Source organism: Lagopus leucura, unplaced genomic scaffold, assembly GCF_019238085.1.
Source record: "Lagopus leucura isolate 7727_CA_CO unplaced genomic scaffold, USGS_WTPT01 Super-Scaffold_100004, whole genome shotgun sequence".
Taxonomy (NCBI): Eukaryota; Metazoa; Chordata; class Aves; order Galliformes; family Phasianidae; genus Lagopus; species Lagopus leucura.
This window is the reverse complement of record NW_024962264.1, coordinates 9,416,855-9,441,084: the sequence shown is the minus strand read 5'-3', so window position 1 is coordinate 9,441,084 and position 24,230 is coordinate 9,416,855. Positions and strand designations below refer to the sequence as shown.

Here is a 24,230-nt window from a genome sequence, read left to right as displayed (position 1 = left end):
AGTAGTTATTTAATTTCAATTTCCCATCTGATATCAGGGCCTAAGATTGTCTAAATCCTGCACTGCCTTCTTTCAGGCTACTATGGAAGCAGGGAGACTAAGACAGTCCAGTCTAGCGGATCACTGCGCAGTGCTAAGACTTCTTTCTCTAAGCTCCTGAGTTGATTCGAAGTAGAAATCAGCTCTAGGGCTTCCACAGTCTTCAGTAGGACTAAAAAAGTAGGCCTACATATGATTTTTTAGAAACAATAAAGTAAAAAAAACCCAAACAGTTATCTTCATACATCCTGAAATTGCAGATTCCATGCTCCCCTCCTCCCCCCTTCTGAGTCTTTGATAGATAGAGATGATTTTGTGCTGGACTGGAGAGAAATCTCTTTTGTAGATTTGCAAGGGTTAGGTAGATTGAAATAGATATGATACTCCTCTGTAGTTTAAAGACTGTGTGAAGAGTTTTGTTCCTTCATAGATAACTCATGAGTTATTAACAGAGGTGATGACAATCACAGCATTTGCCTTCTTTTTAGGCAGAACATCTGACTAGCTGCTACTGGGGAGGAAACAGCAATGCTCTTGACCGTCATGATCCCAGCCTGCCTTATCTGGAGCAGTACCGTATTGATTTTGAGCAGTTCAAGGGGATGTTTGCTCTCCTCTTTCCTTGGGCATGTGGAACTCATTCAGATGTATTAGCTGCACGCTTATTCAGACTTCTTGATGAAAATGGAGACTTGCTCATCAACTTCCGTGAATTCGTGTCTGGGCTAAGTAAGGAGCACTCTTAAAATAATCTGACTAAAACAGTTTGTTTCTAAAGGAGATGCACTCTGTCACAAACTTAGATGTTTTATCATCTATCAGATTACGAGTTTGAGTTTGATGTATGCAGATTTGCATAAGTCATCTTTTATTTTACGAGCTCTTCAAGCTACTGATGAGTTGATTTAATCACACCTATGGCAGTAGTACCCACAGGGGTTTAGGTTGGTGTCAGTAGGTGCACCTACACTAGGCATTTTTAGATCACTCTGGGAGAAGGACTGTTTGTGAGCTACTCATCAATTATAGTCTGAGAACCTGTGGTTCTCTGTGGCAGTGTGATGGGCATGGCCTCATTCCTGTACCCCAGATGTGGTGTGAAGCAATATTCACAGCTGTCCAAGGAGGGCCTAGCTGAGAGCCCAGCTGTAGGGCTCCCTTAAAGTCACGGTGCTTCCTTTTGCTACTGATGCTTTCCCACCTCTCATGTGGCCAAGCAAAGCCTGCTTCCTTTACACCTGTGTACACGAACTCATCCAGAAATCATCACATTAGGATGCAGTCTTATTTTTTTCCTGCTTTAGTAGCAGCTGTCAGTGTTAGTATCGATGAACACATGCATCTGGCTGAAGACCTTTAAAAGGGACATGAAGATAGTGGTTTGTCTTCCACAGACCTTGACAGATGATGTGGCCTACTCTTCCCAAATGGTCTATCAGTGATTGTTACTTCATTGTACCAGTAGTAGGAAGCAGTACTTTGAGGGTAGGATTCCATTTTTTTTGGAAACCCAGCTGAGGCCAGAACAACCAGCATTCACCAAGCATTACTGAAGAACATGGGCTGTGTTGGGATTGTGCTGAAAGTGAGCCTGAAAGAATTCTATATGAGAAAAAGCTTTTCTGAACCCTTTACATCTCTGTCCACAGTGCAAATAATTGGCTGCTATAGCTATATTACAGCTTGATGCAATCTCCTATAGGTGGGCATGGTCCTAAAGAAGAGCTAGGAATTGTTGATAGCATCTGAAAGAGGTGATTATGTATGAAAGATTAATTCTCAGAGAGCGGTTCTAACTTTATAGAACTTCACATTTGGCTGCATTTTACGGTTAAATTTAAAACAAACAAACAAAAAAACACTCTCCACTTCAAAACACTGCTGTCAGCTGTGCACAGCTGCCTAAATTTCCCTTACTGCTGACTCGTGAAGGTGGCACACAGATTGTATGCTTAGTGGTTTGGTTACTTGTAATCCGTGTGTTTCCTTTTCACTTTTCAAGAGGATGACTTTTGAGAAGCTCACATGCACATAAGAGGAATCAGGAGGGATAGTATCAGGATGTTGGTTTTGTTTGTCCCTGAATAAAAAGAGCTTCTCTTCAGAACTCTGCTGACAGCTCATATTTGTGTCCCTATCTGATAAGAAGGTATCACATCTCACAATGTGTGCAGCGAAGTCCTACTTGTATTACTTCTGCTGTCCATAACCAGGCCTGCAGATTAAGAGAGAGAGTATAAGTAAACTGAAAAAGGAGAAATTACAATGCTGGTTGGATGGGGAAGTTAAACGTCATTAATGGAGAGTGGGGCTCATGCAAGTCTCAAAGCAAAATTTCAAGAGTTTGAAGTCAATATTGCAACAAAGGGAACAGGTGAGCCCCAGGGTTAAGGGTAAGCAAGATGAGGCAGGAGCTGGCCCTTCATCAAGTAGTTGGGTTTTAGGGCTGGTAGCCTGCACCTAGTCAGGAGCATCAGCTCCTTCTTGGAAGCACGTCAGTCAATGAGAGGAAAGTGGGGCTGGGAGCAGAATGTGGTGAGTTTAGGAAAAGTTACAGGAAGCGTGAGTTAGAGCCACAAAAAGCTGCTGGGATAAGACATGAGTGAATCGTATGTGTCCTGCTTGCACCACCCATATAAAACCTCTGGATAAAAACTGGAGGAGTATCATACGAGAATTGCATCCCAAAAAGACGAGATCTGTTAAACACTGTTGAGGGTTGTAAGGCCTGTGCCTCCAGATTGCCAGGAAGGAGGTGTTCCTGAATGGAGCTAAGGATGGGCTTACCACCTCCTCAGTGCTGTTCATGGACCTTTGGCAGCAGCATCTGTTTTGCTGTTTGGGGATGCAGAGGCTGGACAGGAGGCACTGTGCTCTCTAGGCTGTCTTGTGGAATGACCCCGCACCACAGTGTACAGGTCAGAATGATGTCCTGAGCTGAGGCACCCACTTGTGCAAAGGTCTCCCTAATTCCATGACAGGGACACGTCTACCAGAGGTCTGTTTCTGTCTCTTGTCCTTATGGCTGTAGACTGATGTTATTTGGGAATAGCCCAGTGCAGCCAACTGCCAGCAGTCCCTGTAGGTTACCAATAAGCTGTGTGTCCCTTTGCAAAACTGACCTCTTTTGGGAGAGGCCCAAGGGTTGTCTCTGAGAGCATCCAGGTGACAGCTTGTCCTGAGTTCTGTTGTCTTCATTCCTGTACATTTTGCACAGAAAAAGAGCCTTTCAGTGGGAAACACACAGACACGTTTCAGGAAAAAAAGCAAAAAGCAGTGCTGTTCAAGCTTTTTCAGTACTCATTACATCGGGGGATATGGATGAGAACAAGCCAGATACACCATGCCCCGAATTCTACTCTGAATGCATTTGTAGCCATTGCTGAAAGACTCAGAACTGCAGCCTTATTCCATGCTTCATTTACTTGATGTTGCTTTTACCAGTGTGGCATATCACATGGTACTTGGGTGCATAACCTAGGGCAAAACTTCACTAGAAAAGAAAGCATTTGGATACTACTATGACACTTAAAGAAAAAGGACCAAGTTAAAAGTAAAATGACTAAGGTAGATGCACCAATTTGTTTGGCTTGACGTGTGTGTTTATTGCAGTCTTAAGTTTAACGGTGGACTGTGGTAGTATTTGCCAGCCCATACTTTGTTGTAGTTTGCATAGCATAGGTAGGTTGACACTGTAAGGTAAAATAAATCTGTACAACCTAGTTAATTCATGTTAATTCATTTATTTCTGAGTTATATGTCATAAAGAAGATGATTCATGAAGAGGTCTGGTTTTAGGTTATTTTGGTGCTTTCAAATGAGCTAACGTTTGTTTACTTACCACAATGGTCTGCAGCTTGGATTTCATACAGCTGATTTCAGAAAGGAGTTGAGGTAGATACTTATCATCAGAGGGTACTCCATAAATAACAATTCAGCCCTTGGCTAAATGGTGATGAATAGTGTTGGTGTTTAAATGTCTTTTTCTATTACTACTTTTTCTTCTTCCTGATAAATGTTCTGAATCATGCGATGCTTTTATCGTTTCTTCAGACTGATAAGTTTCAAGTCCACCCAAAAATGTCATCTTAAAAAATTTCTCTCACTAAAAGTTCAGTGGCAACACGGTGATGATGGGTTATTTTTGAGAGCAATGAAATAGACACGTAACAAAGGACCTCACACAGAAGTACAAAATTTGAAGTGTTCTGTGTTCTCATGCTATTTATTCATCTCTGCTGAGGACCGTATGATTGTAGAAGTCAAATGACTGCTTTCTGATCTATCTGGGGCTGTAAAGGGGGTACAGTGGCGTAACCACATAATGTAACAGCTTCTAAATGCAGTATTCTAGCAGTAATAAATAGAATGGCATTGAATGCTGAGTATTAACATGTTACATACAATGCCGTTTAGGTGCAGCATGCCATGGCGATCTTACAGAGAAGCTAAAGCTACTGTATAAAATGCATGTTTTGCCTGGTAAGTAAGTTATAATAAAATAGCTGTCTTTATGGCTAGAACTGAACTTTGGACCAGAGTTGTAAACAAGTAGTTGTGCCATTTAAAATTAATTTGTAGAAACTACTTTATCTGTTTATGCTGTGATAAAATAAGTGAGATTTTTGCCTTAGCCAAATGATTTAGAACATCTGAAAGCATCATCTGATTCTCTATTGCTCCTGTCACAAAAGGCCACTGATATGGGTTTCTTTCCAGTTGAGCTGTGGTTGGTTCTTCCCCCAAGCAGAACAAATACAGTGTTCTTCAGGGTTTGTTACCATAGCATATTTTATTTAGCAGTAAAGCCGGTTTAAAATGTTCCTGTGTGACCTGGTTACTATTCTGTCTCCAGGCTTTCTTCTCAGGTTCCCCACTGGAGTGGTACAGGTATTTCCAGAAAGATTCTTTTTCTTGTAAAATACAGGTAACTTTTACAGATGTTTCCAGGGAGCTGTACAAATTGAACTCAGCTCAGTGGAGAAGGCAAGTTTAGGGTGGAGAGGGGATGGAAACATCTCAGAACAGTTTTGCCCTTGAAGAAAACAGTGTCCTGGAACTGTATCCTCTCTGAGTTGTCTGAAGTCTATCATAAAGTACCTACTGCTGTCCTCACTGAGTCTATGATTTAATTATGTTGCAGTTGTTTGGATGCTTTAATTAACATGCATGTTTATTCTTCCGGTAAATGCATCTAAAACCGGTGAGAGGACATTCACCTCCATATGTTTTGAACGTGTGTCCTTGATGGCTCCCAGCTGGGTTTATTTGGAGGTCGGCTGGAGTGATTCACTAGTTTAACTGAAAGGAGAAGAGCTGACTTTACTGAACGAGAAGAGATTAGTTCCAAGACTGAAAGTTCTGGTATTGAAGAACTGGGGTCTCATACCGAGTCATAACAGGCTGTTTCAAGCTAGTACAGGTTCACATCCTGCTGAGGACACCCTGCACAGAAGAATGTAATGGTTACATTAACTGAAGTTAGATGTGGAAACAAGCCCGCTTCTAAAGGCAGGAAGTTATGAGAAGCCAAAGAGAGGTGAATTTTGGAGGTGGAAGGTGTGACAGTAAAGAGGTAGTACCAGATCCAGTTGTTTGAGCTCCCATGAATTGAACCTTCACATCTTAAAACTATTATTTCCAGAAAACAAAATGTTAAGTGTATCAATTGGGATATGTTATAGTTTTTAATGGAAGTGTAGAGTTTTTAATGAAATAGTTTTGTGATATTGCTTAGATCCATCCCCTGAACAAGAAGAACCAGACTCTGCTTTTGAAGCCACGCAGTACTTCTTTGAAGACATCACACCCGAATGTACACATGGTAGGCATCTTCTGTCTTGAGTATGAAAATACAAGGTAATGCACTGCAAACACCGTGTCTTCTTAAAAAGCTACCATTTCACTGGACCAAACTCTGGGAGTGAACTGTCTTCTTGAAAAAGAAGTATGTGGCCTGTGTACCTATTTTGTCATCCTTAGTTGGGTTTGTGCGTGTACCCCATGGGCTCCCTGGATTGTGCTCTGCAGAAATACTCGGAGAACAATGTAATTGATGTGTTTACTGCAGAAGTATTTCTGTGATAAATTGAGCATATAGGGCTTGATGGAAAATGAAAATACGTATATTGTCTTTCACGATGCATTTGGATCACAGAACATGGGAAGTTCTAAAAATAAATAAATAAAAATTGAGCCAACAGATACATCAGAATCAGTTCAGTAGTCTGAAAAATTCTTGCAGCTTAATAAGAATATTTCTCTCTCAATCTCTCTCAACTGTGTTGTCTTAAATGACATTCTCTTCCTTGGAGATACACGATATTAAGCTTCTCTCCAATTTAAGAAAATATTACCCATCCTGCAGATTACAGAGGGAAGGAATTTGTTTAAAAATACAGATAAGTGTTTATATTAGTAAGTGTAATTGTAAGTAATAACTGATTATTTGGGATTTGTCAGGAGACTTAAGAATAAACGAAAATCATGGTTTAGTCTTAGCAATTTTTCTCTGCATTTTCTGTAGAGTGAAAATTGCCTTTATTTTATTCTGTACACCTGAATTCTGTTTATAGATGTGAAGCCACAATGGTCTCTCTCCCCACCCTTGTATTTTCTAGTTGTTGGTCTAGACAGCAGGAACAAACAAGGAGTAGATGATGGGTTTGTTACAGTGAGTCTGAAAACAGACAAAGGTATGCATGTTGTCTCCCTCTGAATTACATCTTGAATTTCTTGACAAGATACTCCTTTAGAAAATGGAAAAAGTTATTAATTGGAGGTTTCTTCTTGGACTTTTCCTGCGTCTCTGGGTAATTTTATTGATAATAGGCAAGAAGAGTTCACAAGAAAATCGAAATTATCTGAGAATGTGGAGCCAAGAGAATAAATCCAAAGCAAAAAACTCCAAGGATTTGCCCAAGCTGAACCAGGTACTTCTGCTGACATTTACTTTTCACTAAATTTAAACTTTTCTTTTAAACATGCTTGAAAATATTCAATAGATTAGTAGAAGTTTTGAGGCAGGTTTGTTTTTTTTTTACTGGCACAGCAGTGAGCTGAATATATGTTAGTTGTCTTCCACCAAGTCATGTCCAGCTCCCAGAACGTCGTGAATGCGAGATGCGTACATAGAGGAATGATAACCTATTAAGTAGGCTTGTAGACAAAGGGTGATACGACGCTGACGATTAGCAACGACTGCATAACCCTGAATACGTGGTACCTGAAAGAAGCATTTTGTGTTTTCTTATTTAGACTGTCAGTCTCAAATCCATAGCAGCCAGGGAGGGTAAAGACATTGGAGCAGCTGTTCCTTACAGAGTTCATACGGAAAGTTCACTGTAGAGCAGGATTTCTTTCTTGAGGTAGCCCTAAGCAAATCTTCTCCTTCCTGTTAGTCGGTTTTGAACTTTGAAAGGCATGCATTCAACTGAGTTACCACTGCCCATTAAAATAGCACTAAGGTCACTTCTTTCATTTCTCCTTACTTTCCACTGGTTTTGTCAGACTGCTAGTTACACTAAGCGTTCTTCCAGTAAGAAGAGGTCAGGATGAGTGCTGTGTCTCACTGCTCGCCCTCTGTTGCCCTCCTCTGGCTGCAGAGAGAAATTTGTCATCTGTGGGAAGGAACGCCCGGGTTAAACTGTTTGAGATAGCTTTGAGAGAGACAACATGTGGCTGTCCAATAATTGGAAATGCTTTCTAGACTCTACCCAGAGTAATTTCAGTTTCAGATTAATCACATAAACTGTTGTCATCTCTCTATTTCAAGCTTCTTTTAAACTGATTTACTAGGTCTCAGCAGCTGAATTTGTTTCCTGCTCTCTCGATAACGTTTTCTTTTTCTGTTTGTAGGGACAGTTCATCGAACTGTGCAAGACAATGTACAACATGTTCAGCGAAGACCCCAATGAACAAGATCTGTACCATGCTACTGCTGCTGTGACGAGCTTGCTTTTGGAGATAGGTGAAGTTGGCAAGCTCTTCTCGGTGCAGCCCACAAAAGAGGCAGACAGCAGCAGTAACAATTGCAGCAAAGCTATTCAGAGCGAGCTGTTTCAGAAGAAGAACAGCCAGCAGTACCCCCTTGAACAGCACAAGCCGTTCCAAGGCAGCCTGGTCACCAACGACGAGGAGGCCATTTGCAGCGAGAGCACCCTGGGCATGCAAATGGAGGACATTAAACTTGAAGACTCTTCTCCCAGGGACAACGGAGCCTGTTCTTCCATGCTCATTTCTGATGATGACACAAAAGACGATAGCTCCATGTCCTCCTACTCGGTGCTGAGTGCAGGTTCGCATGAAGAAGAAAAGCTGCACTGCGAGGACATTGGTGAAGACACTGTTTTGGTACGGAGCAACCACACCACTTCTCTTCATAGAAGCACTAGCATTGACAGGGACTGGGCCATCACCTTTGAACAGTTTTTAGCCTCCCTTTTGACTGAGCCAGCGCTGGTTAGGTACTTTGATAAGCCTGTGTCCATGATGGCTAGGATCACTAACGCTAAAAATGTCAGGATGATGGGTAAACCAATCACCTCGGCCAGTGACTACGAAATCTCTACTATGTCGGGATAAAGGGCAGGTTTTTTTATTTTTTCTATTATGTATTTATGAGTACCTGGCACAGGCCTTGGTATTTTCAAAACATTATTGTTTTCACTAATGTGAAAAGGTTGGGGTGCATACTTAACTATGTCTTGAAGTATAATCACTCTTTCTGTGGGAAATGTTACACGAATGCAAATTTTATTCAAAATACAGAAGAAAAAAATATCAGTTGTCAGTAAAGTGTGTGTATTATTAACCTTGCTGTCAATTTTAAATGGTAAAGATTAGTTCTTCTAAATGTGAACTTAATGCTGATATTTGTGTGCATTTTTAAAACAGACATAATGCAGAGGTCTGATTCTTGAGGGGAAATATTAAACCAAACAAAAAAAATGTACCTAAAACTTAAAGGGACGCTGTCAAACTGAATAGGACTTCAGGGTGAAGTTATGTTCCAGGCACCATCCCTGCAGGATAACTTTATTGCATATAACTCGTTTTGTGTTTTTTTTTTCACTATTATTCCCAGAGAGGATAATATTTTTTAATGTATGCTTCATTTTCATTTTCTGAATACATGCAAGATCCCTTCAGTGATTCCTGACTGGGGCCTAACTTCCCTTGCTTGAGAATGGTACACTCAAAAGTAGAAAGGGCGTCCCAGGTTGAGCTGGCACCTCATGCAAATGCAGTTAAGTATGATGATTTCTGCTCCAACAGAACACAGAATCCATTTGCCTTTGCCTCAGTTCAGCCACCTCCAGCTTGACCAGACCCAGCAGAGGAACAGCCCTCGGCCACCAAGGGAAAATAGATCTCCATCGTGGTCCTGCCTGGAGCTGTGCTCCTAGCAAATGGACTTGGAAGCCTTGCTGCCATTAAGCTCCAACTGACAGCGTATGCAGGTACCAAAACAGCTTGGTGGAGTCCCTTAAAAATTGACAGATGTTTTTAGAAATAAATTTTAAAAACCAGAACACAAAAGTATCTAGTTGGATCTACAGCATATTTAGCTTAGCTTTTAAAACTAACCTTTACCACCAACTTACTATATCCTTGTTAGATTAAGAAGTTAAAAACCTGTATTGCATAAGTCTTCATTTACAACGGTGTAAAGTAGAGGTAATGAAAAAGCTGCAAGATAATGTAACTGAATGTTTAAGTCTTACTGAGAACACTGTCACTTTATATAAAACGAATAGTATCCTGTGTCAGCTTACTGAATATGTTAAAATGCAAACTGGAGCACCTGCACTTTCAATCCTTGCTTCTTTTATACGGATATTCAGGATTTTTTTAAATTTTGTTAGCTGTTTTATAGTTCATACTTGTTCAGTTCAGGATCATGCTTCTATGCCTAATCTTTATTTGCTGTTTTGAGAATATTTTCTGTAGAATACTGTTAATTTTTTATACTCCTGTATATTGCAGCCATGTAACTTGCCAATTTTTAGCAGAAGTTGTGTTTTCTTTTTATTTTAAAAGAATGCTTTTAAACTGTCAGATAAAGTGGTTTTTAACCACAACTAGGTAATGTAAACAAATAAAATACACTGCACAGATCTGATTTTTAATATTAATGTGAAGTCATGCTAGAGGGAAAGTAGGTGATTGGGTTTTACTACAGAGGCACAAGAATTGAATTCTGTAACACCAGGTTTCAGAAGGAAAACATTGGCTACTTCTGTTCCTTAAACACTTGCATGTGTTGAAATCTATCTGCAACAAGCAAGCAGTCCACATGGGCCTCTCACACTGTGCCATTCCGTGGAACGCATTTCCATGTTAGGCTCACAGTTGGTGGCAACAGTTGTTAATACTTCATCACGACCCACAGGTATTTCGTTAAGCATCTGTATGTTGCCATAAGTTGCTATGCATGCTTTTATGTTTGTCAGTATTAAAATGCTTTTCACAGGGTAAGCTGTCAGCTTCACAGCCGTGGCAGTAATAGAAACAGGCAGTATATATATCTGCTCTGTAAATGCGTATTTATTTTTGCAGTTTATCATCTTGCCATTTGTGTTTGTGAAGCCTCTTGATTTCTGAGTGCATTAATGCTTACGTAACCCTTATCTTGACCATTTTAGCGTTACTTTTGGGAGTAGTTGGAGTTCTCTCTGTTTTAGCTCTGTAGAGTCTACCTAACAGCATAAAAACATAACAATATAAAAAAACAAATTGTGTATGAAAATATGCAAGTTGGTTTGCATGCGTATCAAATCATGACATTCATATGAAGCTGTAATGACCATTTTGAAGAACATGGCTTCATGTTTTAACTTCACATGCTAAGGCCAGGACAGGGCCTGGCAGCCAGTACATTGCTATGGAAGTCTTCAACACTTCCTTAAACATACTCAGCCTTTTTCAGTTTGTAGAACCCCAGAACACTTCCATGAGTGTCTGTCATGTCCAAGTGTACTTAGGCATATCAGCAATCTGCCACACACCCCAAGAGCTGTATGGATTACAGGTGAAGTACATTTCGTCCTACGAGAGTTTGCCAGTTGTGCTCTACCCACCAGGACTGGCGGTGTAGCAGTAAAATGGCTTTCCTATAAAAAGAGGAGGCATCCACAAGGATCTCTCCTATCCCCATAGCCATTTACAGGGTCAATTTTCTTTCTGCATTGCCTTCCTTGCCTTTCTGATTAACACAACCATCTCAGCAATGACTTCTAAGTGTGAGCCGAGTGATCTTTAAGAGCTGCTTTGTGCCAGGAAGCAGCCAGGTGAGCTGAGTTCTCCAGGATATTAGTAAGGCTGCTCACCTGATGAAGCCACTTCCCATGGCCCCCTGACAGGTGCTTGTTTGATGGCAAGAGCTGCTGTGACCTGTTTGCAAGTTGGTGGAAGTCACTGAAGTTCAGCTGACCGGCACGCAGTCATGTGAAGACCTTAAAGAAAATGTGAGTGCGTATTTGAAGTCTTTGTATACCTAGATATGTTGTGTAAGAAAGTCTCTTGACATGCGTTTTGAGATAGAGACCCTCCTGAGTCCGTGAGCAGTGGAGTTGAGTTAGGTCTGTTGGTCTCACAGCCAGAACAAAAAGGAAGACCACCTTTCTCTTGAGAACTAAAACTTATGCTGGATGTTGTTGAGCTGCCTGTCTGGTTTGGTAGGAGCCTGACTGGGGGGATGCTGCCAGCCAAGTGACAGACAGTGGAGCCATGAGGGAGTGGGACTCCATTCCATGTAGCTCTATTTAAAGGAGGAGGGGAAGCTGCAAAGAAATGTTTTTCCATCAAGTTTTCTTCCAGCCTGTCCTTCAACTTACTCAGATACTCATAGTGTATGCAAGTTAAAGGTACGTATTGATAGCAACTTCTTCCGTACACCTTGTGAATTCTGGGTGTTGGAGGTAAGGGCAGTGTTTGTTGGAGCTCATGAAGGTTCACTTGACCTGTGCTTTTGGCAAGCAGAAGCAGATGGACACCTCATGTATTAAACCTAGTGGAAACTAGACATTAAAATGGTTCTAAAGAGAAAAGCACCTTCAGGGGTTGGATATAACGGTGATGGCACTTCTGTTACAGTGGATGTTAGCTGCCAGGTGCTGCGTCACAGATGAAGATAGCAGAGGCCAGCATGCTGCGTGTGGCGTGCTGTGTAAAGGGCTGTGGGAGAGAAAGGAAGTAGCCTTGGTGCGGCTGGTCAAGCAGAGACGATATTTGTGTTGGGTAAGCTGTGCACTATGCTGGGTACTCACTAAGCTGCTGTATCCCTCCTATCACAGCTTCTCCATTATTATTGACTGCAGCAGCATTTTGAGCCTGGGGTAATTGGGTCTCTTGACAGTAGCTGTGCTACAGAAACAAATAGGAAGGGTTTAAATTCCTTTGGGATACTTAAAGCAGCTAATTTAAGGTAGTGCATAAGCACAGTAAGCCTACAGTATGCCTAAATGAAGAAGTGGTAGATCAAAAAAGGCACCTGAGCTGTATTGGTGTAACGCAGGCTCACCAGGTCTCCTCCCATCAAGCCGGTGTCAGTGTTGTTGAGCTTCAGTGCTGTTTCTCTGTTAGTATCCTTCTCTGTGAATCTCTAAATTGGAATATATCTAATAAGAAAAGAAAGCAGTACATGCTTCTACCAGTAATGTCATTGCAGGAGCGTGTTTTGGTGCTGAGTATGCAAGGCATGAAATGTGGGAAGTGATTTTTAATCACAGTGCAAGATGCAGTCAGTAAGTGGTGACATACAACCTCCCAAAGCATGTCCTGTGAGACGATTTTTTACCACTGCTTCTCTTCTCTGGAGTGCTCACTATCTATCTGGATTTCCTGAATATCTGCTTCCTCATCCCATTTTCTACAATAACTGGTATTTGCATGATTGACCAGTTGACAGTTGGGGTTTTGTTCATCTTGAGACTGAGAGAGTGCCGAGCCTGTTCTATGCTTCTGAATACAAAGGGGAAAAAAGACTGAGAGGTGAAGTGGGTAAAATTCTTATATAGTAGTACTTTTGTACGTTGAAAGAAGCCTTTGGTCTCCAAAGTTCATAAGTAAAAGCAAAGGCCGAGTGGAAAAGTAGAAAAAAAAGCAAAAGCCTATCTGAAGTTGACTGCATGGTGAAAGATTTGGGGAGCAGAGAAACCAACCAAGATAAATTAGGGTTTCTCTAGAAGAGTTTGCCAGAGTTCTTCCAGCTGTCAGTTTGTTCCTGGTGCTTTGCTCTTTCTTAGCAATGAGAAGGCTCTTCCTAGTCATTAAAACAACATGCCTAGTATATTTTATTGATATATACATGTATGCATTCTTGGTTACTTTGCTTTAGTAAACAACCATCAAACAATACTAGAGGTATAGTGATGGTTAGGGAGCAGTAATCACTACCTTCCCCTGCAGCAGCAGACGGTGGTGCACAGCAGCCTACCTGTGCAACTTCGATTGTACAGCCAAATTTTTGGACTGCTGCTGTAGTTGTGTGTTTAGTTAAGAAAAAATGTTTCTTCGTGGAGAGAGGAAGTGTTAAATGTCACAAAACACAAAAATTTATCAGATGTGTCAAACTGACTTTCCCATATTACAATTTCCTGTTACAACAGATGTAAGATTTGAAGCACACCTGCATGTAAGCATTGCTTTACATCACGAGACAAATCTCGAGAGTTAAAAATGAACACCTTTTTGTGTAGATCTCAGAGTCGGATTTCAATCTAATTCCTTTCTTTCTCTTGGTATTTGGTTTTTAGATCTGTATCTTGGATGCTGATTTTAAAACTAGGAAATGTAGGTGAGGCAGCTGTTCTAGCTGTTGGGGTTTTTTCCATTTCAGCTTTCATATGTATCCACGATCTGCAGCCTCTAGTGCTTCTCTCAGCTGTGCTGTACAGCTACTAGGAAAAAGACATCAATGCATGGCTCACTGCAAACTGTTGGTTTTCTAACCGTGACAGCAGGCCGGAACACACCGATACTGACAGTATTTTTAATAACTTGTTCTTTATTTCTACCATTGTAAACTTAAGTTTCCATTACAGACGTCACAGTTTACATTATTGCTTTTATACTGTGGTAAACGTAAATTTCTATTAGTACGCAGTTACCTAAGCACAGTGTGACAAGGAGAAACTGCCCCCTGGCAGCACTCTCAGGTGTCTTTTTCTTTTTTCCCCCCTCCACCACCCTCTTCCCAAGTGAAAAACGATATACAGACTGGCACAGGAAACATCAGTCCCAAGATAGATCACCACAGCAACACAAAACAAACAGGTATGACCAAAAAAATTCACTAGTCCTATTTTCAATAACAGTGACTACTGAATTCCCACAAACTTCTTCCATCACAGTAATTCCTAAGACAAGGCTAACTAACGTTCTTGTTTTTAAACGCTTAAACTAGGATGGAAAAACCTAGGGAATGAATGCTTGGGGTTTGTTTTTCGTTTGTTTTACACCAATGAGTGAAAATCCAAAATGACTCGAGGTGCTTAAATTGGCCCCTTCTCCCATTGCCCTTTTAGGACAGGGCATCCTATTGTCTGCACCGTCAGATGGCAGAAGCAGCAGTTTGAAAACATATTTTGTTCCTTAGGTAGCACTGTCTTCAAATCATGCTTTCTAATTATGTTGGTTATGTATGCAGCAGTGCGTTCAGTGAATGAAAGACTAGCTCCTGCCTTGATTTATAGTAATCTTACCATATCTCCAGATTACTCTGTTCATGGTGTGGTACCATGTTTGAAGCATGTGCTTGAACAAGGGGAAGGGAGGCAGTTTGCTAAACAGATGCTACAAGAACAAAAACAAAATAGGGAACCGCTCTGTGTTCACACTCATTTTTTTTCCTAAAGTGACTGTTACGTATCAGCCACGGTGTAGTGAATGCTTGCAAGATGCAGCGTGTTAGCAAACTAGCAATACTTGCAAGTTCCAGTAGGATAATACATGACAGTTAATAAATAACAGCAAGAGAATTTACCAAGTTTTAACTTGAAAGACTCTTAGGATAAACTCTGAGCAACAAGTTCTGACGTTAAACAAATTGATTTTATCAACTTGCAGAAAGGCAATTTTGAATTTTCTATAGCTTTAGGATTGTCATTCTGTAACAGAGTTGGTATAAAATGCAGTGACTAGCAAAACACCGTTCTAAACACTCTTCTTCCCTCCCTTAAACGCAGTTAGACCTCCCCCTCCCTATGTACTAGTTGCTACCACAATACACTTAGCCCACCACCAGTGCAAAACAGGGAGAGCTGCTACTATTCTACACACAGGGACTCTCAGAAGTACTGGGGTACACCAAAATACATGCAGGTTCTAACCATTTACTGGGTAACTGCAGTGGAGCCTAGCAAATACTCATCTTAAACAAATAATACGTACAAACTAATGCGTTCCCATATGTACCACCCCCTTGGTGACAGCTGGGTTGACATTTAGTAATTGAAAAAAGCTAATGAAGATGCATTTTACAGAGGGATTTTTGAGACGGTAACAACTCTGTCACTGTCTAGCAAGTGCAAGATGATATCAAAAAATGGATATCCGTGTCTGGCAGCAGCAGCAGGAATCTTGTGGTCACTTTTGAACTGCAAAAGATGTGCCCCATTTACTTGCAAATGAGATTTACAAGCAATAGCAAAAATCATTAAAGAAGACTAACATGAAAGAAGGTGGGACTAGAAAATAGCAGGCAGCTCACTTCCTAGCTCAAAGTGTGCACTTTCTGCTCCTTGCCTTTGTCAGACTTTGGGAAAGTCCAATTTGCACAGGGACCAGAGAGAAATGGCACCACAGCATCTCAGCTTTTTCAGTGATGACAGTTACAAGACTCCAAGTACCTGGGAGCAGCAAAAGAACTGCTGTTGTGCTGACAAGCAGAGGTATAACCATACGTACTTGTAACTACCGATAATATTTAGTTTTATTTTTTAATAGAATAGTATCAGTCCAACACAGGTGAGCTGAACCTCTTTCCTCCCTGTGCATGGTAAACTCAAGAACTGTTCAACCGTTATCAATAACTGAAGTACCATAAAAAGGTGACAGAACACCTCCTGCATATAGATATGTATTGTATACTATGACCAGGAGCTTTCCCACTAATACAAAGATCAGAAATGTTGAAGGGACCAAGAGCAGCTGCGTGGAGGCAGTGCACAAAGTCCCTGTTTCTACAATAGAGAATCACATCATTATTGATGTGGGGAGGCACCTGTGGAGACCCCACGGTCCATCTGCCCCCTGCTTTAAGCAGGGTCACCCAGAGCAGGCTGCTCAGGACCTCGTGCACAGAGTTTTTAATCTCTCCAAGGTCATGTAATATTACAGAATATAATAATAAATGTAGTGTCTCTGTAGTGTAGCATGACTCTTTACATAAAGGGGTTTGTCTCTTTCCTCTCCTGCTCCAAATCTCCGTTCTTCAGGAGCCTCATCATTATGAGTCGTAGTTGTTAATTAATTTACCTGAGATGATTTAAAAATTGAAAAAATAAGCAGGAAAGCTTGTGTTAGCATCAAACTTTGGTGCCAGTGTGCTAGTTAGGGACGGACTGACAGGGCTTTTCCCAAATAACTCAAGCTTCTAAGGCTACGGTCTGGTTACAGAATAAAAATCAAACACTGAGTGAATAAAGCAGAAGGCACTTGATTAGTAGTAGGTTTTAGGAAAAAAAGTGATGGTTTTACCAAATCCGTTTAAAGCTGCTTTAAGCAACAGTTAGTCAAAATGCACACATGAACTGTTATTAATTAGATTGTCTGGGGATGCCAAGGTTAAGGAATGTGTCACAGCTGCATCCTTACATGGAAAATGCATTTTCATTAGAAGTTGGAGTTAATTTTCATAGGATAGGGAAGATGCAATTGTGGTGGTTGGTTGGTTTTTATTATTTTACATAAATGAGTGAACTTTCTAACTCCTTTGTATTCCCAATCAGAATTCCCTGTTATCTGATAAAAAAAAAAAGGGTTGGCAACAAAGTCAAACATCTTAGATCAGAAAGAATGGAAAAGTTTTAGAGCAGGAATGCTTTCAGAAAGAGGGCCCGACCCTCGCACTGTTGATTTATGATTCTTTTTCTGTTTGTTTGCAAATGAAGCTTTTTGCAAGCACAGAAATTTGCTGGTACAAATCCACAAGCAAAAAAACTTCCTTAGCCAGAAGGAATTTGTAGTACGTACGTAGGTATGTTGCTGAATTAAGCCCCTTCTCCGAGACTCTACATGACTTAATGCATTCCTTTCATTGCAGAAACAGAACGCTGACAAGATGGACTACACAGACAGAATGAGAACACAAAGAGCCCCAAACCAGAAACTTCACCTAAAAAAAGCTTTAAGGTACAATAATCAGATAAACGTATTAATGAGAAACACCGTGCAGAAAAAATATCTGCTTCAAGTTCTTGCACCAAGAAGTATAAAAGAAATTGAGATCAAATGATCCGGAGGATCATCAGACAGCCAGGTTAAAAACAAAACCAAACTGAACAATGAGATAAACACACATACAAAAATGTCCTTTGGAGAATAGCATATAAGAGCTGTAAACAGAGGTTGATTGTCCGAGCTTTGTTAACCCAATTCAGCTTGCTTTTTTTCTTTTGAATGCAAAAGAGTTCTATTGTTACACAGTTTATAGTGAAACCTGCAAAACTTGCAACCAAATGCATAATTCCCTTGTTGATGTAGAACCTGATGTGTTGCAGAGGAGTTATGGTTTCTTTTTGTTCTGCAAGGTTAATATCACATCATAATCCAGTAGAAGACCCTTAATCTTGTCATGGAATTTTTCTCTGTACTGGTTGAAGTGCATAATACTTTCTGGTTCTTCTTCAAACCAAAACTTATCAAACTCATAAACCAGATAACCTGTGAAGAAAATAAATACAGATCTATGCAAACGAGCTCTGCCATTTTCTGCCTTGAGCTTGTTAGACCAACAGTGATCCTTTAGACTCTTTTCAACCCCCTGAGATAGTTGAGTGCCTCATCCCTTTTAACTGCAACCTCTAGGGCACTGAAATAATGAATAAAAAATAAATAAAAATCTGCAAATAATGAATTTTCAGCCAGCAGATACAGAAAGTCACCTAAATCTATTCCTTAGGCGTGTATTTCTGTACCATGGTGACTCAGTGTTGGTTGCAGTTCCAATACCTGAATCTTGCTGCAGCCAACGAGGAAAAAAGCAGAAGCGCCCTTCAAAATAAATCACACATAAGATTCTCTCTGTTTCAGGTCTACCTCCAGTAACCTGCACTGAAAAAGCCGTGGATACTTACAGTAAAACTGATGGAAGTGTTCCATTTGCGGCAATCCAGGGACCGCGTTGTAGAGATGAGCCTTCAAAGCACCATTCTTCAGTAAGCTGTATGCCATTTCAGTCAGATTAATTCCAACTATTGCATAAGAATATCTGCAACAGCAATCACAGTTCGTTGTGGGTTTTTTTTTTAACCTTATGTGTTGAAGGACTTAAAAGTTTCCCAGAAGCAGATAACACTGCAAGAACTGTAAGAGTCAATTTTTCCTATGCTTGTTGACAAGCCAACTCAGAGCAACAGGCCCGTTTTCAGTTCCCTATTTCATCTATCCACATAAATGTGAGCTACTGAAAAACATATAATTTCCTCTACAATAGTTTTGTAAATGCCTCCATGATTTACTTATTACAGAACAAGCGTCCAGCAAAAAAGATTAGAATCTATACCATCCCTACGTGGGATAAATAAGAAGGTGAATAGTAAGTATTCATATCTACATCTAACCTAAGGCTATTAAAAATACAGCTGATATTCCAAGTGTTAACCACAGTCACTGTTTTGCATCATTTTAGTCCTACTGAGTCTGTTATAAAAAAAAAAACCTGCAAACAGTTCTGGTTCTGAAAATGATTTGTGTTCAGTTTCTCAAACTCTTCTAGTTTGGCTTCTACTTAAATGGAAAGCAACACAAATATTTTCCTCTTCATTTTCAGTACAAGTACCTGACAGTCTTCACATGTTCTTCCACAAAAAATAGCAAGAAAAAGTCTTATGACTTACCCCAGTTTTGGGTGATTTGAATGAGAAAGGATCTGTCGAGCTTCACTGGTGTAATGCTTACTAAAATACCTGCCAGTGTGGAACAAAACCTTCCATTATTTTTAAGTTCATATTTAAAAAGATTGTGTTCAACATCAGCTAAAAACATCACAAAACAAAAACCAGGGAGATGTCACAAAATTAACTTATATTCAGTTCGAGCCCATAGTTTAAAAAAGCAACACAACAGATGTGAAGTTCAGCTAAGCCCAACTGACTGAGCAAAGGTATTAAATGTGTTTTTCATTGCAGTAATTAATTCAGAAACTTAAAAAGCCTTCAGCAAATTATTTTGAAGGCATAACCAATCAAATGGTGCAAAAAACAAGGTGTCTGCAGCAACTTTGTTTCTCCCCTCCTCTCACCTTCAGCCAACAAGATGTTTGAAGAGGTACAGCTGCTAGAATCACTAATTTATTTTAAAATATTGGTTTTGTCTGTATATAAGCACCATTTCTAATTGCTTTCATTCAGTCTTTATTGAAAACAGAATCAACCAGTGCGAACTCAGAGATACTGCAAAGTCCTTACAGCAGAACTGCAGCAGTTTGTTTCACTTACACCAGGTTCACTAATCCCAGCAGGCCCATTCCTCTGAAGTCTGTTTTGGGGTCATCGCCTTGGAAGCCAATGTCACACCACTGCTTCGTGATTCTGGCCTTCAGATTTTCATGAGGCATCAGCAAATTCCAGAGCTGCACAAACGTCACCATGTTACGCACCGCTCCAGACTATAGTAACTCATAATTCAGAGCACATTAGAGACCACTGACCATGGCACAGGACACACACAGCCTGCACGCTGTTCTGTTAGTGGCTATCAGGAGTCGTACTGTAACAACACTGTAACAAGCAGGCATGAAAATGATTACATTTAACTTTTAAAGTGTTAATTTCCCTTCTCAGACACTACAGAAGCAAAGACTGGTGACATTTCCAAAAATCACATTCTGATAGGACAGCAGCATACTGAAATACGAATTCACCACAAATCATACTGCACAAATTTGGGACTTCCATGACAAGTTGAGTCCTTATGAATGACTCAGAAAATGACATGCTAATGTATTTGCACGCTGGAAGTTATTTTAAAAAGCCTTAAACAGAATTATATCATTTGTATGCTATTACTTGTACTGATAATTGAATACTGGAAGACAGAACTGTCCTCTTCAACACTGATGCAGCAATAAGAAATGACCAAGAGGGTTGGTTTTCTAGTTATTAGGTAACTGTTAGCTGGGAAATTTATAGAAGTGTGGGTGAAGTTATACATCTTTTCAGTTAAGACTGTTCAATGACCTGTTAGGAAAATTAGTCTGCTGCTGGTGTTCTGTCTGGTTTTACAGCAAATGATCCCAGTGCAGGTAACTTGTGTTTCCTTGCTTGTTTTACTCCAGCATTTTATTTTGATGAGTCTATAATGGCTTGGAAGTTTGCAAGTGGAAAAGAGCTTCCATCAGGACAGCTGCTCATAGTGCTACTTTTAAATCAAGTTCATTACAACTGCTGGACTTGATGGTGGGGGATGAGTACAGCTTTTGCTTTTGGTTTGTTGGTTTTTTTTTTTTACCTCTATTAACTGTTCCTCGTGTTCTTCATTATCTGAATCATATGTGACCTTCCTCAGGTTTTCCACATCCAAGTAAAGTTTTTTATAACCTGTTATTTGCAGTAAGGACATATGCAGATTTGTCTTAAACCTGGAATAACAACAAATAACAGAAGCTACTAAGAGGGATTCTCAGCCATAAATTCTTGCTTGAACAACGTTAAGAGAATTCCTAAGCACAACATGACTGTTACAATTTGGAAGGGCTTTACATTTATATTTCATACTTCAGCATCCTGGTATTGCTATTTGGATCCTGTTTCTACTTATAAAACTGCTAACTGTTTTGAGAGCTGCACAGTCGAGACCTTTTCACTGACATGCAGGGAAGTAAGGCTCCTCAGCTAAAATCTCTGTCGACACAACAACTCCACACATCATCCTGACTACTGTACCTGCACCTACCCCCAAGCTTTTTGTAAGCCTCGATCCAAACTATGATATAAATGTTACAACTTCAAAGACGAGTTTCATTCTGAATAGTCAAACTTCTAGTTCAGGCATTGCCCTCAATCACTCCTAATTACTTCTGGAGAGGAATGCAAACTATAATCAAGCATCATTATATTCTTTCAAATGTATCTGAACAACTACAAAGTTCATGTCACAACTTCTGTGATAACGCTACTTACCAGCAAGGAGTAGCACAAGTGACCTGTGAGATGCAGAGGTGGTTATCACCAACTCCTGTCAAACTAAACTTTGCAATTTATTTTCCAAAACTTCAACAGGACACAGCTGTACCTTATTTTCTAACCCTACAGAAAGGCAAGTGCTGAACTGTCTACTGATTCTATCAGACTAAGCAACAGCAGGAATGTCTCAAGTCAGAACTGTTGGGCTTGAAGACCCCACATCAGACTTCCAAACGTACCTGAAATCCTTCTGTTCAATTTTCTTTTCTGTCATTACATCTCTGACACACTTCTCTATTTCAGTTTCATCAGCGTTTAGAGCATTTCTTAGAACCTAAGAAGTTCACAGAGTAGAAGACCCATGAGGAATGCACAAATTTATGCAGAAAATTATCACCTGTTTTACTCTTGTTACTTCTCAGTCTCTGGATGCCTGTCACATAAGTATTCTTTAACAACTATGAAAAGCGAACAGTTGATAAATTGAAAATGTGTCTGATAAATGTGCTCAAATCACATGCAAGATCTTCAATAATTAATTATTAAATTTCATTTCAATAAAAACATGTAATTTGTAGGTGACCCACAAAAAATAAAACACCCAGGTTTACGTTCTTGTTTCATAGAATGATAGAAAAGAAAGGCCTGGGTTGAAAAGGATCCCTGGGTTGAAAATGATCATCCAGTTTCAACTCCCTGCTGTGTGCAGGGTCACCAACCAGCAGACCAGGCTGCCCAGAGCCACATCCAGCCTGGCCTTGAATGCCTCCAGGGATGGGGCATCCACAACCTCCTTGGGCAACCTGTTCCAGTGCCTCACCACCCTCTGTGTGAAAAACTTCCTCCTAATACCTAACCTAAACCTCTCCTGTCTCAGTTTAAAACCATTCCGCCTTTTTCTATCACTATCCACCCATGTAAACAGCCATTCCCCTTCCTGTTTACATGCTCCCTTCAAATGTTTGCCTTCAAAGGCTGACCTGAAAGATGATCTTCCTAATCTTGATCTAAATAAATGCAGCTGTCAAGGAGCAAAAGTGACAAAACTTCAATAAGGAAACAGTGCTTCAAAATTAGGAGACAATAAACTAATAAAATTGAGGTACAAGCCCTGAGCTGAAACAGCAGAACTCAATACAAAATTCTGCCATTCTACAGCCTTCTAGAACAAAGGGCAAACGCTAACAATAACTACACCCTGCCCATCTGAAGTCACTTAGCGACTACTTTATTTCTTCTTCTGAACTTCTCATGGTCGCAGTGCATTCTCAATACCATTAGCACTCACACCAACACCATTCTGTTTCATTAAGGCCAGAGGTAAGTCCTTTAGAACTGAACTGAGAGATGCTCAAAGACCCATCCATATGAAGAGATACACATTTGAGGGTGTTGAGTGTTAACTACGGTATCTAACTGCTAAGGAACACTCAGCATGAGCCTGTTAGTTAAAAGCCTACCTGCAAACTTGCACTTTTCCCAATGATTAGAGAATGTACTGTACAGGTGGCACAAAACTGCTCTCTCTGTATCACCTGCCCACGTCCCATTGCTGGTTTCTGCAAAACCAGCCTGGCAGACTGCTGTGACGGGGAGAGGTGACCTTCTCCATGACAAATAACTCAGTGCCACGATTTGTCTGACTGCTGCTGAGGAGCAATGGAGGGATGTAGGTGCTGGCATGCAGCACCCACAACAGCGTTCTTCTCCCTCCATCTCTTCCTCCTCTACTTTTTTCCTCCCTCAAAAAGCATTTTCAGGCACCTGCCTCTGTAATAAAGTTGATAATAACAAACATTTACCTCGCTTTTCCACAATTTTATTATTTTTAATAATTACCTTATTTTTTGATGATCCCAGTGAATGCTCTGCAATGATAACACAAGAAAAGTCACTTTTACCGAACGGGTTTGGTTTTATTAGTTCCTAGTAGGCATTCTTGTATTATTCTGAGCAATTTTTTGGATGACACGGGCAGGGCGACATTAAAACCAACAGGTACCGAGCAACCGAAAGCCTTCAACCATTCGCTGGTTGTTGCTGATGCTTGTTGTCGCAGTACTGAAATCGGACTCGCGTTTGGCGGCATGCGACCCGCCTCCCTCCTCTCAGAAATGAATCAAGTGCCTTGTTTTATTGCGTGGCTTTTTTTAACGGCGTCAGGGTACCAACAGCGAACGGCGCCGGGTTCCCCTCAGGCACCACTCGCCCATCTCGCAGGACGTACGCGGTGACGTCAGCACGCACACGGCTACGCACGCGCTCCCGCTGCCGCCCCCCCTCCCCCGTTTACCTATGCCCAGCGTCCGCCGCGCGCCCTCCTTCGCGCCCTCAAAGACGCGCTGCAGCTCGCACTTCCCCGTCAGCAGCCGCCAGAGCCACTTCAGCCAGAACCGGAAGTAGCTGCTGTACAGCAACCCCCACAAGCGCGCCAACATCTCTGCCCGCGGGGAGCTCCCCTTGCCGAGGAGCTGCCGGCGCCCCTCAGCCCCGCGGGCCGGCAGCGCTCGGCGCCCCGCAGCCTCCCGCCGGAAGCCGCCCGGTGCCTTCCTGACCTGGAAGTGATGACGGGAAGGGGGGGACGGAAGTGCCGGCTGCGGGGCTGCCGGGGAACGGCGGCTGGGAGGGGAGGGCGGCGAGGTTCCCGCCGCTGTAGCGGTGTGGTGCGGACCTGGAGCTGCCGCGCGGCCGCCCGTCAGTCGTAGGCATGGTGGGGATGGGCTGGATGATCCTGGAGGTCTTTTCCAACGTTAATGATACTGTGGAGCTTTCTTCGCCACAGGATCAGCCCAGGTGTTTGGTTTAGGACTGGCAGGCGCCTCCGTTGTTTTCCTATGAATGGTT

The 24,230-nt window shown here is 41.2% G+C and overlaps 2 protein-coding genes across 3 annotated transcripts in view; one reads left to right on the top strand and one right to left on the bottom strand.

Annotated features, from left to right (window-relative positions):
* The window catches only part of TBC1D9 (TBC1 domain family member 9), a 43,393-nt gene extending 33,236 nt beyond the window's left edge, over nucleotides 1–10,157 (top strand). For both annotated transcript variants that reach the window (XM_042871534.1, XM_042871533.1), the window contains 6 exons: nucleotides 528–768; nucleotides 4,456–4,521; nucleotides 5,777–5,863; nucleotides 6,660–6,734; nucleotides 6,871–6,971; nucleotides 7,897–10,157. In XM_042871534.1, coding sequence (XP_042727468.1) covers nucleotides 528–768; nucleotides 4,456–4,521; nucleotides 5,777–5,863; nucleotides 6,660–6,734; nucleotides 6,871–6,971; nucleotides 7,897–8,622 — 1,296 coding nt within the window. In that variant the 3' untranslated portion in view covers nucleotides 8,623–10,157. The remainder of the gene's footprint in view (nucleotides 1–527; nucleotides 769–4,455; nucleotides 4,522–5,776; nucleotides 5,864–6,659; nucleotides 6,735–6,870; nucleotides 6,972–7,896) is intronic.
* A 3,872-nt stretch (nucleotides 10,158–14,029) lies between these two features.
* ELMOD2 (ELMO domain containing 2) lies at nucleotides 14,030–23,901 on the bottom strand. Its single transcript, XM_042871797.1, has 8 exons — nucleotides 23,680–23,901; nucleotides 23,226–23,254; nucleotides 21,626–21,720; nucleotides 20,713–20,842; nucleotides 19,701–19,834; nucleotides 19,101–19,169; nucleotides 18,339–18,472; nucleotides 14,030–17,925 (listed from the first exon to the last, which is right to left on the bottom strand). The coding sequence occupies exons 1-8, from the start codon at nucleotides 23,822–23,824 to the stop codon at nucleotides 17,768–17,770; spliced, it is 894 nt and encodes a 297-aa protein (XP_042727731.1). The 5' UTR covers nucleotides 23,825–23,901; the 3' UTR covers nucleotides 14,030–17,767.
* Between the last annotated feature and the right edge of the window lie 329 nt (nucleotides 23,902–24,230).

Coding starts and splice junctions, on each gene's coding strand:
- ELMOD2 (XM_042871797.1), bottom strand. CDS start 23,824: ATGTTGGCGCGCTTGTGGGGGTTGCTGTACAGCAGCTACTTCCGGTTC. Junction 20,843..21,625: donor ATTGAACAGAAGGATTTCAG/GTACGTTTGGAA, acceptor TTGTTATTCCAG/GTTTAAGACAAATCTGCATA. Junction 18,473..19,100: donor TCAAATCACCCAAAACTGGG/GTAAGTCATAAG, acceptor TTGCTGTTGCAG/ATATTCTTATGCAATAGTTG.